The sequence below is a fragment of the Perca fluviatilis genome, chromosome 8 (assembly GCF_010015445.1).
Source record: "Perca fluviatilis chromosome 8, GENO_Pfluv_1.0, whole genome shotgun sequence".
NCBI lineage: Eukaryota > Metazoa > Chordata > Actinopteri > Perciformes > Percidae > Perca > Perca fluviatilis.
In genome coordinates this window covers 7219090-7235549 of record NC_053119.1, presented here as the reverse complement: position 1 = coordinate 7235549, position 16460 = coordinate 7219090, and the positions used below count along the sequence as shown (strand labels likewise).

Below are 16460 nucleotides of genomic sequence, written 5' to 3'. Positions count from 1 at the left end.
ACAAAAAAACGGGGAACTTTTATGCTCATCTTCAGGTTTATATCATATCTCGTATTTTAGGTTTCTAGAACATGTTTACACGCTTTAATGTGTCTGTCTGTTACAGCCGGGGGAATGGCCGTTAACGGGAGTATAGCAGCACTTTTTACCAGGAAAAAAAATCCTCAATAAAGGCTCCCAAACCAATAACTGCATAACCAGACAGGAATTTGATCTGAAATTGGGGCGAAATGACCAACATCGGCAATCCAGATTACAGGTTTCCCTGGTATTAGCACGTAGCTACACGTAGCAGTGTATGTACTGTAAACACTGCAGTAACGTTCCTGGGGCAGATGACCATGTAACCAAACCGAGAGTAGGAAAAAATAGTTGGAAGCGGAGCGTTCAGAACGGTTAGAAAGCTGAGGTTTTTGTTTCGAGGTTTCAGCATACATTTACCTCATTATTTAAAGCTTTGGTCCCGTTTAATATGAACATTCGTTCCACATAAAGAGTTTTACTCTTGGTACTTTAACTATATTTTTTTTGTACTTTTGTTTAACTAAAATTGTGAATGCAGGATTTTTACTTGTAAGAGAGTATTTTTACACGGTGGTATTGCCACTTTGACCTACTTTAAAAGATCTGAGTACTTCTACTGCTGTTTCAGTATACTTGCAAGTATTGTTTTAAGACAGACTACAAAAAATTATGAATCTATTCTTTAACATGGCAGAGTTGTTTTTTTTACAGAAAACAGCACAAACTCCATCCATCGCTGCAAGTGGTTGTGTGTGTGTGTGTGTGTGTGTGTGTGTGTGTGTCTGTCTGATTAAATCTGCTGAGAAGCTTTTAAAGCTCCACATCTGTTTGTCTCAGACTTTGAAACATCAAATTTAATTTAAATGGCCTTCTGTGGAGGTCTTTATCCTGCAGGGACTCTGGTCTGGAACATACTGAGGAGCTCTGATAGTTTATTAATGAGCTTTGATGCATTCCTTTCATACTGTGTGTGTGTGTGTGTGTGTGTGTGTGTGTGTGTGTGTGTGTGTGTGTGTGTGTTGAATGTTATCCTTCAGACAGCATTACTCCCCAGATTTGGTGCTTTTTCAGGGTGGGGCACATTTTGACTTAGAGGAGGCACCGGCTTTAAGACTAAATTCAGGAAACAAAATAATAATAATAATGCGTTTGTTGGATGTACTGTAGTTTCTGTAGGACTTTGTATGATGTATCGTAAATAATTATATGACAGTAATCAATTCTGTATGTGATGAAGGCACAGATCATGATTTGGGCAGCAGAGAAGGAGAGTGATGGGCGGAGATGAGCTATGTTCTTAAGGGGGGGAAAAAAGGCATACCAGGTGATTTGATTGACGTGGCGTTCGGAGGTGAGGTTGCTGTCGAAAATAACTGAAGTTGCGGATTGTTTGGGGAAGGCTCAGGCCCCTAATGATCAGTAAACTCCTCCAGTAATATATGAAAGATGTGAACATAATTGGCTGCAGCCTTATTTTTGCACTGTCAAAACTGCATGAAATTGAGTATATACACCATTTTCCAAACATCTTATCATCTGGTTGATTTGACCGTAGTCTTTATCAACGACGTTTGATTTCCGGGATTGTTCAGGTGACGCCAGATGTCCGTCACCTTCTGCTTTCTTTGTGTTGGCGTTTCTAAACTCCGGTGGATTTGTGAGGACTATGGTTAACTGCTCCTCAGATCTCTGCAGGGTAAATCCAGACAGCTAGCTAGACTATCTGTCCAATCTGAGTTTTCTGTTGCACGACTAAAACAACTTTTGAACGTACACATGTTCCACCAAAACTAGTTCCTTCCCGAGGCTATTTTGCAGAGGCACCATCATTGACTCCGGCGCTGCCCAAGACGATTGTGATTGGTTTAAAGAAATGCCAATAAACCAGAGCACGTCTTTCTCCCATCCCGGAATGCTGTGTGGACTATAGCTAGACCTTCCTGCGCAGTGCTGTGGAGGAAGGTCTGGCAATGCGAGACTAATTTGACCCCAAACAGAACCTTCTGAAACTGACCTGATCTTTAAAAATCAGCTACCGTTTTTCAGTCCACGCGCAGACCATAAAAATCCAGCATTTTTATTTAAACTTTTATTCTGAAAAGATGAATTTCAACATATAAAATCAGTCTTTGTTGGTCGTGTGATGTAGCTGTTTTGCTTTTCCTCTGAGTTTGTTCCTCAGCTTCTTCACAAATACACAAAGCTCAAACAAACTTTGCTGTCGTCACATGTAGAAAAATAAAAACCTCACAGAGGACAAAAACAATGGCCAAGTACACAGACTACAGACAATAAATCAACAGTCGGAAGTTGCAGCTGAAAAATTGCCCATGCAGCAGTGGCAGCGCCATCAGGCGTTCTTGGAGAAGCAGCGATGCAGGAACTTTTTGAAGAAGTTCCTGAACTCGGTGTTGAAGACGGTGTAGATGATGGGGTTGAGAGCGCTGTTGACGTAGCCGAGCCACGTCACCACGCTCATCAGGGCCGGTGGGACGTGGCAGCCCCGACAGCGAGCTCGCATTGTGTGGAGGACAAAGAAGGGAGTCCAGCAGAACAGGAAGGCACCTGCACGAGAAGAAGAATCAGAAGAGACCCTAAGAGTCTACAGTAGAGAAAGACAGAAACACAGAAAAGACAGAAACACCAAAAACCTCACTCGATTTGACCAACATTTAGATAAACCCTATTCTGAATAGTTTGATTTACTAATGAAGTGGAACGTCACCAACTTACTAACTAACTAATACTAACAATGGATCTATTTACCAGCCCACTAACTGCGTTCAGCCCTACTCTCAGGATGAATTGTTGATGAGCTAAGGAAGCAGAGCTTCACCCCCCAATTTACTTTCATACTTCACAAACCTATGAACTTATCTAACTACCTGAAAACCTACCTACCAGTAACCGCTGGTAGATTACCCTTGGGATGGGACCCTACCAACTCACCTACCAGATTTCTTTTTACAGTTTCAGCAGTGATCCAGAATGAAAAACGTAATGGACAGTTTGTTGCTTGCTGTGGAGACGTTATTATTCTAAATTTTTATTTTTTCCTTTTTAATTTGTTTGTAATCTGCGGAAAATTCTACAGAATTCTGCGACTGCAGATTCTTTGTGGGCCTGGTAATTACTAACCTAAAAACCTACCTACCAAAGTACCAAGTTCCCCATCTTCAAACTTACCAACTCACCTATTTACCTACCAACTCACCATTTACTTACCAATTTACTTACCTACCCTCCTACAAAGTTACTTACTTACCAACATATTTACCAATATACACAAACTGACCGATCCATCTTCCAATTTGTTGCCGAGTCAAATGAGATAATGAGGCAACTTGAGCTCACCTACCAAGTTACTTGTTTCCCAAACTACAAACTGATCTACCTACCAACCTAACTTCCCACCAGTCTGCCAACTTCCTATCCATGCACCTACAGACCTACTTACCTATCTACACACCTCCTAATCTACCTACCTATTGATGACCTTCTAATGTAAGTGATCACGTCAGTTATTCCACAGGTGGCAGAAAGTAGATCAGTGGTAGTTAAGTCTAATTTGCTGACAGCCAGTGGCAGAGTTGTAAGAATATTTCAGTAAAGAAAACTATAGAAAACCAGAGCAGAGTTTACTCAACACCAAAGAACTGCATTATTTTTATCTGATTCTATTAATGCAGATTTACCAAATCTTGCATTGGTAAAAGTATTTGAAAATGAGTCATTTTCTTTATATAGTTAAGCCTTGCTCTCGTTTCACCTGAACTGTTAGGTGAGCTAATGAAGCAGAGAACATGAGAACTACCTGCAGTCTGACCGAGCCTTATGTAATAATTGGATTTCAGATTAAAGGGGCTGCGGGATTAGCTGCTGTGTGCTAAAGGGAATCACTTCAATGTATTAGAACCAACACTGCTATTAATAGGACGACCTTTTCTAACTGATGTGTTAGTGCCTCTGAACAGACATCAGAGGTGGAGGTGTAGCATTCAGGTACCCAACAGTCCACTCTAAGTCACTATTCATGGAAGTTTTTTTGGGTGAATGGATGGATAACTTTTTACTAAATCTTTCTTAACGCTAAAGTAACTTTGCGATAACTAATCTAAATGTTTGTGAGCTAATGTTTGTTCCATGTGAGACCAACCACAGTCAGTGTTGGGCCGAAATGGTTTTCTCACTGACCCGTAACACTTTGCATTAAAGTTACTAAACTCTGATTTTTTTTTTACTAGGAGTTGATATCAGTTTTGTGTCTTTGAGTTCAGTGAACAAACTTGTCCAGGATGTGTCGCATTTGGCAGACAATGTGTGGATTAAGACACCAACTAATTTGAGAACGTAACAGATTACTTACTGACCATCACACAGTATTTACATTGCAGTCACTAAACCTTTTAATAATCTGACATTTTGGAGGAGTCCCCTCGTTCGCTGTTTTACCAGGAGTTGATCAATGTCAGTGTTTCGTGTCTTTGAGTTCAGTGAACACATTTGTCCAGGATGTGTTACATTTGGCAGACATTGTGCAGGTTTAACCACCAACTAATTTTGGAATCAACCTACATTTTCCATCAGATCGGCCATTGTTTATTAATGGTTAGTTTGAGAACGGTCATTATGACTGAATGATTTAATTGCCTGATCAATCATCAATCTTGTTGTTATCGTTCAGGTGGATTTTGGTCATTTTGGTCAGCTTTGAGCAGTCCTACAGAGTTATTTCATGAGTTGACTGCGCTGTGATGGAAATAAAACAGACAGATTGTCTTCATCTTCCAGCCGACTGCAGCTTCATATTCTTCTTTTTTTCTTCCTGCTTTCTGTTTGAAGTTGGAACTTGCAAAAAAGTAATGCTGCCTTTCATCTTTTTGTCGTCATTGTTACAGACACGGTCGTTGTGTTTGAACATTCAGAACAGAGCCGTGGGCAAAAAATGTTTGTGAAGTGAGAGTGCACCACGACCAGCTCGCAGTGCTCTGTACCCAGCGTCACCTATTCTGGGGTAACTGAACCACCAACTACCGCTGACCTGACAGAGCACCACAACCGGCAGCTGGCGGGGCTCTGTTATCCCACTGCGGGTTGACACAACATTAGCTGAGGCGTTGTTAAGTGAGCTAGCGGGCAAACGACTGCTCTAATTCACAATAAACTGAACATTTCCGTTGATGGTGAAGTGAGACAAGGTGAATGGGACTTCTTTGGGACTATTTATGTGGATTTACGTTTCTGTCCTCATTCATCTCGTTTCCTTCTTGCACAGCCGCTGCAGTTGACACACCTGTAAACACAATGTTCTATAAAATAAACAATAAATACAGAAACCGCCACATAAATAGTCCCAAAGAAGTCCCTGCCGGTTGTGGTGCTTTGTCAGGTCAGCGGAAGTTGGTGGTTCAGTTACCCCAGAATAGGTGACGCTGGGTACAGAGCACCGTGAGCTGCACTCTCACTTTGCAGGCCTTTTTTTGCCCTTGGCTCTGTTGTGAACGTGAGAGATAGCCACGCCCCCTGATTTGCATATAAGAACTGGAAATAAATAGAGAGGGAAATAAATTAATAGCATTAGGAAATGCCACATTAATAGCGGAAATAAATAAATTTGGATTTATGAAGTCAAAGTCTCTTGAAATAAATAAACGTGGACTTATGAAATAAAAGTACCATGAAATTATTAAAAATAAAACCTTTTAATATATTTATTTAACTAATTGATTCATTTTTATATGAATATTTACAGTTATGTAATTACTGATGTATTTATTGCCTCATTTATTTATTTCATGATATATTTCAAAGGCATATTTCTTTATGTATTTAAGTATTTATTCATTTCTTTATGTATTTATTCATTTATTTAATATTGAATAAAACAGCATCCATAAAAATAGCTCACGTTACTGTATTGTGTGAACAGTTAACATCATTGAATATTGTATGTGACGTTTTCTATTGCGGGGTGCAAATGTTCCACTGAGACAAGTTCCTTCACAAGACTATTTAACAGAGCCACCGTCGCTGCGTCTGGAGCTTAGCTTAGATTGTGATTGGTTTCAAGGAATGCAAACAGCCCAGAGAGTTGTTTTCTCCTATTCCAGACCTTACTCCACAGCGCTGTTGAGATAGGTCTGACAGTGTGAGACTACCTGAAGTGTTGCTGGAGTTATGACCCTTTATGACTGTTTCCTTTCTCCGTGCACTTTGAAAGCAGGTGCAGTTGTGCCAGAAACCCCTGACTCCACAGCGGCCCGAGGCCCAGAGCTCACCCCTATATTGTGAGATCGCTCCGTTTCAGCTTGTGGCATTCATCAGGCTCACATTAAGTATACAATAAACTACAAGTGTTGAATTCTGAATCCTTTAATCTAGTGGCCCAGTTTATTGGTAGTCCAGTCTTGTGTGGTAGGGCTAAAACTGCTTAACAGGAAGTGAACTCACCCACAACGACAGGAAGCACCTTCATGGCCTTCCTCTCCCGGTTGTTGATCTTGGCCGTCTTCCTCCTGCGAGGGTCGGGGTTGAACTTGATCTCGGTGAAGCTGACGGTGTGCACGGGGCCGCCCCTGTCCTCTGAGTGGAAGGGCTTGTCTGCGGACGGGAAGGCGGACGGCTCATCCAGATTCTCCGTCAGCTCCCTCTCTATGATGGGCGGCAGCGGCGGCGGCAGCGAGGCCAGCGGCGGCAGTGCGGCGGCGGCCTCCTGCAGCTTGCGGCAGGCCGTGATGCTGTTCCTCAGCTTGGCTTTACGCGCCTCCTCCCAGCGCCGCAGGCCGCGGAACATGCCGCAGTACAGCAGCAGCATGATGGGACACGGGATGAAGAAGGAGCACACGGACGAGTACAGGACGTAGTCGTCGTTCTCTAGTTTGCACTCGGTGGGGTCGCGGCCCGGCACGTTGTTGATGCCGAACATGATGGGTGAGGCCACCGCCAGGGCCATGACCCAGGTGGCCGACAGCAGCACCGCCTGCCGCAGGTCCACGTGCTTCCTGTTGTAGGCGAGAGGGATTAACACGGCGATGAACCTGCAACGAGTGAAAGACATTTTACAATCTGCCGCCCCTGAAATGACAAACTGACAGCCCATGATACATTTTTTTCCCTTTTCTTTTGTTCTGTTGTTCTTTAGAATGATTTCAATTTTCTTAAAGGTTTAGTAAAGCTAAATGTACAGTTTGTCCTGAGGGTGGCGCTAGAGGAAAAGTCAAAGGATCATTAAAATCTTTATGTGTTCTTGCCTTCAGCGCGGGCGGTGCGCTGCGAACGGTGCGCTGCGAACGGTGCGCTGCGAACGGTGCGCTGCGAACGGTGCGCTGCGAACGGTGCGCTGCGAACGGTGCGCTGCGAACGGTGCGCATGGTCGCCGCGAACCATCTGGTCTTTCATACTGATTACGGTCAGAGCGGCTCAAAGAACTTCTTCTCTCCTGTAGCCAATCACTGTGCGTTGTTAGAAAATGTTGGAGGTGCGCGGCTCTGCCTTCAAGACCCTCAGCAGACCCTCCGCACCCAGGTCGTGTTTGTGTCATATCGGCGTCCGCACCGCGCCGAGCGCGCCGAATGCAAGAAGCATGAAACACGTTTAACGGGTTCATCCTCTGGTGAGCAGGAACATTATTAAGACATTTTAGGACAACCTGAACGATAGTTTGAGTGGATAAAACACTATTTTATTTCTGCAGGGGACGCTACTGAAGAGCTTTTCTTTGTGTTGACACCTCAACTCAAGAGTAAAAAAAAAAAAAAGGTTTAAAATAACAACATAAACTACAGAAATAACCACAAAAATAACAACTTTCACCTTTCAATGTCTTATTAATTGCAACCCAGAGCACTCTTCTTTCTTTGCCGTTTTTATTTTCACAGCAGACAATCTGACCTTTCACAGCCGGATCTAAAAAAGTTAATGATGCTTTCATGCAGCAGTTAATAATGTTCGCTACGCTTGTGATTGACCGGTCAAAATGTCCTTGGTCATTTATTTAATTCTTTCTTTAAATAGCTGGTCCCATTGAGATCAAAATGTATTTTTCAAGTGACTGTGCACAAAAGAGGAACAACGAGCAGGGACAAAAACACAGAGCATTCGTCATAAATAACACAATTATAATGGGGTTTTCAAAATGTCAGTGCTCAAATGCTTGAGTAAAATATTTTAAATGATTGTGAAGAAATGAGAGATTTTCATCCCAGCAGTAACATAGTAGTTTAAAGCCTTAAAGTCTTTCCAAGTTCTGCTCGGTACAGATAAAGAGGTTTTAAACATGTAGTAAACATTCTGAGTTGAGTTTAGGCAACAACAATACTTGAGGTTTGGAAATTATCGTAAAACGTAAAACTACTAGATGGAGATCGTAACTGCATCAGGAACTCTGGAAAAGTCGGTTCATTTCATACTTTGTCACTTCACTTCCTCATTTGCTCCCCCGACATTTACTACAGCCACATACATATGGGTCGTCATGTGCATGCTTGCACAATCGACCTATATGGTCGTTTTCTGGGTGAGGACGCAACCCGGTCTCACGCCAGTTCGTGAAATGGTCACGTTATTTTGATTTATTGATTAGACTACAGGTCACGATTTTCTCATTTATTTTGTGTACAGGTCACGATTTTCGAACGTGACCATTTCACGAACTGCCATGACACTGGGCTGCTCTGGGCGACGCAACAACGGGGACATGAAACGCCACACGCCGGCCACAACAACGGGGAAAGGTTGTAGTGATGAAAATAACAACGGGGAAAGGAACCGTCAAACGCAGGAGACGCCGACAACAACGGGACGGTTGTGGTCAGGAAGAGAATAACGCAGAAAGGAACTGCAACACGCGGGGCGCGATCTCTGGTCTGTGCAGATTTTCGCCTTATCAATACTACTGGCTACCGTAATCGTTCTGTGATCACGAAATATGCTTCCCATTGAAATACATTACTTTAAAATTTGTGCTCACCGCACAAAAATAACGACATTAACGTGTTCAGTACACGAATCAATAGATCCAATAACGTCACCATTTCACGAACTGCCATGAGACTGGGCTGGAGGACGGTCTGAATGAGGACAGCCAAAACAGCATTACACTGTAAAGGTTTCCACCAAGATTATTGGAGTTCAGCAGAGGGACTTCGGCTCCCTTTGGGAGAAACTGGTGGCTGAGAATGCAAAGAAAGTGATCAGCCAACCAGACTGCATACAGAGTTCTCCACAATGCCTCCGGGCCAGTGGTATAACGTGCCTCCGACGAGAACTAATCGCTATTAAGTCTTGTATTACTTCTGCTATCAGGCTGCTCAACACAAACAATGCTCATCTTAAAAGATGGCTATCACAGAGACTATAGGACATTTATTTTTTATATTGATTTATTATTGCCTTTTATTTATTGTCTCTTATGTATTGCTTTTATTTAATGCTTTTAGTTATTGTAACCTGTCCCCATATCTTTTTAATATGTTTCCTCTGGCATCTTTAAAAAAATGTAACTACTGTTGGGTGAGCGTTTGTTGGAACTGACTGTATGAACTGGGAAGCTGTAATAGAATTGCCGATTGGGATTTACTAAAGTGTCTGAACTGAACAAAAGACTGACCTCTTTAACTTTCAAGAACAAAAAATATGAATGACAGTCTGGCTCAGGCCCCCCCACCCCCCGCTCAGCGCCTGGACCCATGGTCCTGTTCAGTAATCCATCCCTAAGTCATCAGTCAGTTTGCTGTTAAAAACCTTCAAACCTGCAGAGACATCAGAAGCCTGTGGACAGGTGGACTCTCTGCAGGCCATCGGGATCGGTTTCCTGGCCGCTCCCTTTGAATTATTCAGACTCTTAAACCTCTAACTGCTGCCGGCTGCTTCAAAAAGCTTCAGATTATCACCATCAGTCTACGTTAGCTTCACTGCCGCCGTCAGTCTCCGATGTAATCATATTTATCTGGAGTTGGGACACCAGATTCGAGCAGCAGCTTCCAGTTTCATCCTTCAACATCAGCCCGAGAGTTCGGATAATCTCATTGCGTCAATCTAACGAGACGCATTCCTCCATTTGAGGCTTTAAATTGTTCGGATTTTTCTTCTTTTGGAGCTTTTACAGGAAACACACAAGAAGGTTATGGTCATATTTCGACATGAGAGTGAACTGTGGCATGATGTCTGATGTTTGGTGGAGAGCTGAAACGTCCTCAGGACTCTGGTTTTGATAATCAGCCGGTTGACCTGCGACCCGAAGGCCGATTTAAAGCTCCGGTTATGACACGGAGGCTTTGAGTTACGGCTGAACTTTGACCCCTTCCTTTTAATCAACTGCACAGAGTTTCCGCTGATATTCCTGCAGGACTTTTAGGGTTTGTTTGTGCTGCAGAGCTGCGTCTGAATCATTTGCATCTTCCTCACTACTGCTAGAGGAAATTCACCGTGACAAAAACAGTTTGCTCCGGTGAAACATTCGGTCGAATCCAGGGACTTTTTTTTTTAGATGTTCTGGATGAATTTGTTGAATTGTTTTTGGTCATGCTAGCAAGCCGGTGGTCGGTCATTCTCCCTCTATAATTGTATACAAACATTCACAGTCTCCAGACGATAAATCCTGACATTGGTGGTCTCCAGACTTTTCCACCTCTTCAACTGCAGATGTAGATATGTATCCAAGATGTTCAAACTTTCCATTATATTCAACGCATGACTTGTCCTCTACGCCGAGTTACAGACGTTGATCCAAACTGCTTCCATCTGTTGATGAACCAACGTACTGGCATCAAAGAAATACTTAAAGTACCAAAAGTAGAAGTACTCATGCTAAATTGCTCATTTCAGAAAACATATTACTGGATCATTACCTGCACCGCTTTCTGTCGTGAATGGGTTTGTACGATATTGTACAAAATACTTTTCCTTTAGTGCCACCATGAGGTTGTAATTTTGTGGTTTTGAGTGAAATTTCTCCCCAATTGATGGTTTGCTATGAAACTGTTCTAATGAATGTCCTTGATGAATTTTTGGATAATTTGTTTGTTTGTGTTTTCTCTTTCGGATTTAAGGCCCCCGACACACCAACCCGATTATCGGCCGCCAGACAGTCTGGCGAGGTCGGTGACTCGAGTCTGTTCGGTGTGTTCCGATTTGACATGTTGAATCGGCCCGTGGGCAGTCAGACCCAATGACCAATCTGATTGGTGGAGCGCTAACCCGGAAATGACGAGCGGGATGAGCCTGACTAAGCCTCTCAAAATCTGACGAAAATCTTTTAAATTGACCTTTGTCGATCTGAAATGAAGACAGATTCAGCAACTGCACGGCCTATTTCTCTCTTAAAATGTTTTCAGAAACACGTTTCGGTGAACTATTTTAGTACGATATGAGACGAGTGTATCATTGAGGTTGTAGTGGGTGGCGGTGTTATACCGGGGTGCGTTATATTGAAAGATGTTTCTAATAGTCCGCCCCCTTTTTGAAGAAAAAATTCGCACATCCAACAATTCTTCGATGCAGGTGCGTTGAAAAATATCACATTAGACCGGAAAAAGGAAGCTTCTTTTTGTCCCCTCTAGACCTTCGTTTACAGATTTTTTCAACCATTGAAATGGTGATGCTGTCGCAGGAGCAGAGTGCGTGATCATCCTGTTTCAAGTCTAATATTCTGCCCTTGTCATGCATGGTGTGGACAAAATATTTGGAGGAACACCTCTCAATATAATGCAGTTTAGTTCAACACCACTGCGAACTACAACTTCAATAAGTAACATGTAGTTAGATGAATACTTATCTGACAGTGTAAATCTAAACATTATTATCTTTGTAAAGGCAGAATTCATGGCAGAGTTGATGTATTAGATCACATTTGATTATACAAGTGTACCTATAGTCTGGATTAACCAAAATTGCCTGGATGTCCCTCACCTGCCGCTCTCTGTGTTGCCATTGTCTATCTCCGTTCGCTTCGGGAATCAAGAACAAACTTCGAGCTAGCAAGCTACACACTGAAAATGATAAGTTTTGAAGAAAACATTTGGGTCGTGCAAGAAGGCAGGCCTGCTTGGTCCTTTCGGGGAACGATTGTAAAGATTTACAAAGAATATGTTCATGGCGTTTCCTCTCTAACTGGGACGTTTTGGGACCGATCGGCGGGATTCCCGTGGACGAAGTACACACGGTGATACACCGGTAAGAGCAAATGACGTTTAACCACGTAGCCAGCTAATTGAAATAGCTCACGTCCGGAGCTTAGCGCCGCCCAAGACGATTGTGATTGGTTTAAAGAAACGCAAATCAACCCAGAGCGTTTTTCTCCTATCCCAGAATGTATGTGTGGTGTAGCCAGACCTTACCCCACAGCGATGTGGAGATAGAGAAGACTAAAGTGTGCCTAATGAAGTGGCCGCTGAGTGTATAGGATATACAGTATATACATAAGTACGATTTTGGATGCAGGTCATTGCTTGTAACAGAGTACTGTATCACGGTGTGGTATTGGTAAAAGATCTGAATACTTCTTTCACCACTACCACCACTTTTCTTTTACTACAATGACTTGTTCAAACCGCTTAAAAGCTTGCAGCACATTCCAGGTCAAAGATCAGACACCTACATTTGAATCGTATTTTCACAGACTGACCTGCTGGGTGTGTGTGTGTGTGTGTGTGTGTGTGTGTGTGTGTGTGTGTGTGTGTGTGTGTGTGTGTGTGTGTGTGTGTGTGTGTGTGTGTGTGTGTGTGTGTGTGTGTGTGTGTGTGTGTGTGTGTGTGTGTGTGGTGGTGCGCGGTGCGCTGTGCGTGCGTGTATATTGGTCTTAAATATTATAGTTACTGTGTCATCTTTTCTTGATTTTTGTTTGGGTGGTGGGTGGTGATGACGAACATTAAGGTTTTATTGATTCTTCATCATATGTGTGTGTGTGTGTGTTTGTGTGTGTGTGTGTGTGTGTGTGTGTGTGTGCGTGTCTTTAGTTGAGCACCGACCTGTCGACGCTGATGGCGCAGAGGTTGAAGATGGAGGAGGTGCAGAGCATCACGTCCATGGTCATCAGGCCGTCGCAGAGGGTGGTGCTGAGGGTCCACACGCCATCCTGAAACTGAGAGAGACACACTCAGTACACCTGCTGATGAAGACTGCGTGATTAGGTCAAAAGCCTCAGAAGAAGCCAGTAAGTGGACCTTGATTGAGACAGGTTTTTTTTTTTCATCTCTTGTTTCTTTATTATATATTTATAATGAATAAATTATATATATAATATATATATTATATAGTTAAGTTTTTGTGGTCAAATGTTTTTATGTCAGTACAAACCAACAAAAAGTTAACTGTGAGGACGAAACAACATAATGGATAAATACACAGAGAGGACAGAAGACTGGACACAATTAAAAGTTTCTATTGTCATCTGTGGGGCCCCCTCGGTTGACCGATGAACCTCCGGAGCTGAGCTGACCTCTGGAGGAATGTGTCTGCGACTGTGTTGGACAAAGACCGACTGTGTTCGGACTCAAGTGATCAGAGTTCATCTGAAAACTTGTTTTTCTGCAAAAGAATAGTTTTAGAGTCGAGTCAGTTAAAGATGAATTAGGCAAATGAATGAGGGTAAAATAAAACAAAGAGACAATTTAGATGTCTGCTGCTTTTTTTCTTTTTTTTTATATTCAATTTACTATGTCTGACATGTTGTTTGCATTTTATTTTTTGTATGTCTGGTGAGCCAAAGAAAAATGTCCACCCCAGTGGACAATAAAGATTTATTCTATTCTATTCTATTCTATTCTATGCTGTCGGATGAGGTGTTGTAAAATCCGCTCAGTGATGTCATGGGAGGGGGCGGGGCGTCACCTGAGGGTCAGCTGGAGTTCAGCGTTAACGGTTAAAGGGAAAGTTCACTGATTTCAAAGCCCGGACCTCACTAACGTGTTGTTTTTTAAACTGAGTCCCAAAAAAACATGGATGAATAGATGGATGGATGGATGGGTGGATGGATGAATAGATGGATGGATGGATGAATGGATGGGAGGGTGGATGGATGAATGGATGGATGGGTGGATGGATGGGTGGGTGGGTGGATGGATGGGTGGATGGATGGATGGATGAATGGATGGGTGGGTGGGTGGATGGATGGATGAATGGATGGATGGATGGATGGGTGGATGGATGGGTGGGTGGGTGGGTGGATGGATGGATGGGTGGATGGATGGGTGGATGGATGGGTGGGTGGGTGGATGGACAGTCATACTGACACTCCTCTGGATGGACGGATGGATGGACAATAATTATAATCCAGATGTATTATATTTTATACTGAAATGTGCCATTCTGCATAACATTTTTTGGTACTTTAATTAAGTACAACTACAGCAACCTGTATCTCAAACAAATGCTTTTACCCGAGTAAAATTATGAATAACTTTTACCTGAAGCACAGTATTCGTATGTTGTGGTATTTGTGTTACCACAACGTAATGTTTAATCACACTTTTGATTAACACAAATCCATCACAGCAGATGTGTAAAACAAGGTGCACCAGGCTCAAGTTTTTATTGATCCCATGTGCAATAAGAACTTGTAATTCTAACTTTCTCCTTGTTCATCTCAGATCTTTCTCTTATCCCTGTTCTTATGGAGTTTTTTTTTTCTCGTCACTTGTAACGTCCTCTATTGTGTTTTTATGTTGCTTTATGTTTTTATTTTTGCCTTGCTGTGAAAACAGTTTCCTCAATAAAGATCTGAAGTGTGAGAACAAAAGATGCAAATGTACTGTGTACTTGTTGATCTGCATGGTTTAAGGGATTTGTAAGGTGTAAAACCCTCTAATCAACCCCTGACCGAATAACATGACAGCCATCCCTGAAATAGCAGCACATTTTTAAAGTGACAATTTTTGTGATGACTTTCATGCTTTTTGGGGTTGATTTTCAGAGATTTGTACACTTGAAGCAAGCAGATACTTCATAAAACACACAACAGTGCATTCATTGATCCATTAATTGAGTTGGAAGAGATCAGAGGAAACAGAGAGGAAGCACTTTGAGTGTCTATGATAAAGAGCTATATAAATTAATGAATTATTATAATAATTATTATTATTTTAAGGATTAAGAATCCATTACACCTGCTGCAGAGATAGACAGACCTGCATTTGGACTCTAAGGACTCTGTGGGGCCCCTTGAACAGCTCTGCACGCAGCTGGAAAGTCAACATTTAAAGTAGAAAGCAGCTGCCTCACCTGTAGCTATCTATACCCAAACTTAATATTCCCACAGACGGCCAGTGTGTTTCCGGTTGATCTCACCTCGGTGTAGACGAAGAGCGGCAGCACGAGCACTGCGAGCATCAGATCCGCCACCGCGAGACTGACGATGAAGTAGTTGGTGGTGGTCTTCAGCGCCTTCTCGGTGAACACGCTCAGACACACCAGCAGGTTCCCGCAGATGATCACAACGATCAGCAGCACCCCGAACAACAGGGCAGGCACGTTGTGTCCCCCAGCGGCCGCCTCCGGAGCCGCCGCTGCTGCCGACGCCTCCGCGCTCACGTTGGCCGCCATCTACGCCGCGGCTCCGTCCCGGTCCGAGCCGCAGCAGCGCGGCAAGCGGACTCTCATGAAGGCCGGGCCGGACTCTGGTCCCCGCACTGTGGTCTCATCACGGTGTCAGGGAGACTCTAACAGACTCTACTGTGGAGCTTCAGCGCGCTCCCCGCTGCGCACTTTACGCAACAAAATCCTTCGCGTAAAAGATGGTGGAAACAGGTGGAGTTTGGTTCTATTTCCAAAATTAAACACGCATCTACACCCTTAACTCATAATTGCTAAACAGGTGCTGGTAAAGTTGCGTCTGTCCTCTTGAGAAGGGAACATTTTGTGTCGCGAAATCAAAAAGCGCGTAAAATCCTCAAATCATCGGAAGGCTGGAGAGGAATCCAAAGTGTCCTCTCTGTTAAACGCTCAGGTTGAAGAGGGACGACCAGCCGGTCAGACCGCGGTGAGTGTGTCGGACTGCGGGTGTTTTCAGCTCCGGTGAGTTTAACCTGCAGCCTGCCAAATTAGCTGATTAAAGCCGCTTATCAGTTCGCTTTACAGCGTCCTTCAGTCCTTGAGCTGCAGCAGAAGACAGTTTGTACATCTGTCTGGGTGACGCTCTGCCTGTGTGTGTGTGTGTGTGTGTGTGTGTGTGTGTGTGTGTGTGTGTGTTTGTGTGTGTGTGTAATATGACCAATTTAGAATAGGATAGGCTGATAGTCACAGAGAGTCGCAGCAACAAGCAGTGAAATAATTCATATAATTTAACCTATATATAATGAGTACAACAGAGGATATATGAACCAAAATCCAGTTAAAATAGCATTATATCACGTTAAAGTTGTAGGCCTAGTTATTATAATGGGTTTTCAGGATAGAATATTGGATAATTGTAGGCTTTTTTTTACATTATTGTTTAAAATATT

At 43.0% G+C, this 16460-nt stretch overlaps 1 protein-coding gene across 1 annotated transcript; it reads right to left on the bottom strand.

Annotated features, from left to right (window-relative positions):
• Positions 1-2087: 2087 nt before the first annotated feature.
• drd4a (dopamine receptor D4a) lies at positions 2088-16110 on the bottom strand. Its single transcript, XM_039809906.1, has 4 exons — positions 15307-16110; positions 12990-13102; positions 6475-7061; positions 2088-2589 (listed from the first exon to the last, which is right to left on the bottom strand). The coding sequence occupies exons 1-4, from the start codon at positions 15559-15561 to the stop codon at positions 2375-2377; spliced, it is 1170 nt and encodes a 389-aa protein (XP_039665840.1). The 5' UTR covers positions 15562-16110; the 3' UTR covers positions 2088-2374.
• Positions 16111-16460: the final 350 nt, after the last annotated feature.

Coding starts and splice junctions, on each gene's coding strand:
- drd4a (XM_039809906.1), bottom strand. CDS start 15,561: ATGGCGGCCAACGTGAGCGCGGAGGCGTCGGCAGCAGCGGCGGCTCCG. Junction 13,103..15,306: donor CGCTCTTCGTCTACACCGAG/GTGAGATCAACC, acceptor TGTCTCTCTCAG/TTTCAGGATGGCGTGTGGAC. Junction 2,590..6,474: donor GGTGCTTCCTGTCGTTGTGG/GTGAGTTCACTT, acceptor CTTCTCGTGCAG/GTGCCTTCCTGTTCTGCTGG.